Source organism: Eimeria tenella, genomic scaffold (genome assembly GCF_000499545.2).
Source record: "Eimeria tenella Houghton genomic scaffold, Eth_scaff273, whole genome shotgun sequence".
Taxonomy (NCBI): Eukaryota; Apicomplexa; class Conoidasida; order Eucoccidiorida; family Eimeriidae; genus Eimeria; species Eimeria tenella.
This window is the reverse complement of record NW_013542605.1, coordinates 2,984-4,720: the sequence shown is the minus strand read 5'-3', so window position 1 is coordinate 4,720 and position 1,737 is coordinate 2,984. Positions and strand designations below refer to the sequence as shown.

Sequence of the window (1,737 nt, the reverse complement as noted above, 5' to 3'; positions counted from 1 at the left end):
ACCCCAAACCCTAAACCCTAAACCCTAAACCCTAAACCCTAAACCCTAAACCCTAACCCTGGGGGGGTTAATCCAGTGGAGGGCGACGAGGGTTTGTGCTGCTTTCTGCTGCGTGGCTTTTGGGGATTTGCTGCTGAGCGCATGCAAACAGCAGCAAAGTGCAGCATCAGCAGCAGCAGCAGCAGCAAATAAACAAGGGCCTGTCTTGAGGCAAAACAGCAGCGCCTGCAGCACTCCAAAAGTGGCCCTGAGTGCAGCAGCAAAACAATCCAACAAAAATAAATAATACTTATTTGTTATTTATTTATTTACTTATTTTATTTATTATTTATTTATTTTATTTATTTATTTATTTATTTGTGTGTTTGTTTGTTTGTTTGCTTTGCTTTTGTTTTGCTGCTTTGATCTGCGCTCAAACCGATTCTAGTTCAAACCCTAAACCCTAAACCCTAAACCCTAAACCCTAAACCCTAAACTTTTTAAAGGAGCCCTGGGCTCGCAGCCCAAATCCGCGTCCCATTCCCCAAACCCTAAGCCCCAAACCCCAAACCCTAAGCCCTAAACCCCAAACCCTAAGCCCCAAACCCTAAACCCTAAACCCTAAACCCTAAACCCTAAACCCTACTTGTTGGCATCAGATCTGTGGCTGCCGCCTCCCGCGGAAAGAAAAAGCCGGGCGGGCAAATGGGGGGCGACGTCTCTGGCAAATCTAAAAAGAAAATAAATAAACAAACAAATAAATAAATAAATAAATACATAAATACATAAATAAATAAATGAATAAAAATAAATAAATTAAATTTACCTGTCTTTTATGAAGCTTGCAGCGCTGGCTGCCAATAGCTGCAGGATGCCTGAGGCACAAAAACCCTAAACCCTAAACCCTACACCCTAAACCCTAAACCCTGAACCCTAAACCCTAGACCCTAAAACCGCAATCCATAATTTAAGTGTATGCTCATTTGGCGAAATAGATGCACAGCAGCAGCAGCAGCAATAGCAGCAACAGCAGAAACTGATTCACGAGAAAGCAGCAGCAGCAGCAGCAGCAGCAATAGCAATGGCAGCAAGAGAAACAGCGGCAGCAAAAGAAGCAACAGCAGCAGCAACACCAAGACAGCGACAGCAGCAGCACAACAGCAGCAGCAGCAGCAACAGCAGCAGCGGCATAAGAGCAGCAGCAGCAACGCCAACAAGAGAGCAGCAGCAGCGGCATCAACAGCAGCAGCAGCAGCAGCAACAGCAGCAGCAACAGCAGCAACTTACCGAGAGCTGGCATGAAGACATGGAGAGGAGCCGAAGGATAAAAAGAAGGAACAAGAGAAGGCCAAATCTGCAAACAACAACAAACCCTAAACCCTAAACCCTAAACCCTAAACCCTAAACCCTAGGGTTTAAACCCTTGAAACAATAATTAATTGATTAATTAACTGATCAAATTAACCAATGAACCAGCAAGTTAAACAATTAGTTAGTTAATAAACATGATTGAATAAATAAATTAATAAATTAACAAATAAATAAATCAAATAACTAGTTAATGAGCAAATTAATTAACTAAATAATTAATTAATTAATCAACTAACAAATAATCAAATAATTAAATATTTAAATAATTTAAATAATTAAATAATAAACAAACAATTGAATAAACACATTAATAAATAAGTAAATAATCAATTAATTAACGACTAAACAAAATAAATGAATAAATAAATAAATAAATAAATTGAGTTA

At 39.3% G+C, this 1,737-nt stretch overlaps 1 protein-coding gene across 1 annotated transcript in view; it reads right to left on the bottom strand.

The window, feature by feature from the left end:
* Positions 1-621: 621 nt before the first annotated feature.
* ETH_00024240 (uncharacterized protein) overlaps positions 622-1,737 on the bottom strand; it is a gene marked incomplete at both ends in the record, with an annotated part of 3,971 nt that continues 2,855 nt past the window's right edge. The window contains 3 exons of the mRNA XM_013375375.1: positions 622-709; positions 806-854; positions 1,267-1,333. Coding sequence (XP_013230829.1) covers positions 622-709; positions 806-854; positions 1,267-1,333 — 204 coding nt within the window. The remainder of the gene's footprint in view (positions 710-805; positions 855-1,266; positions 1,334-1,737) is intronic.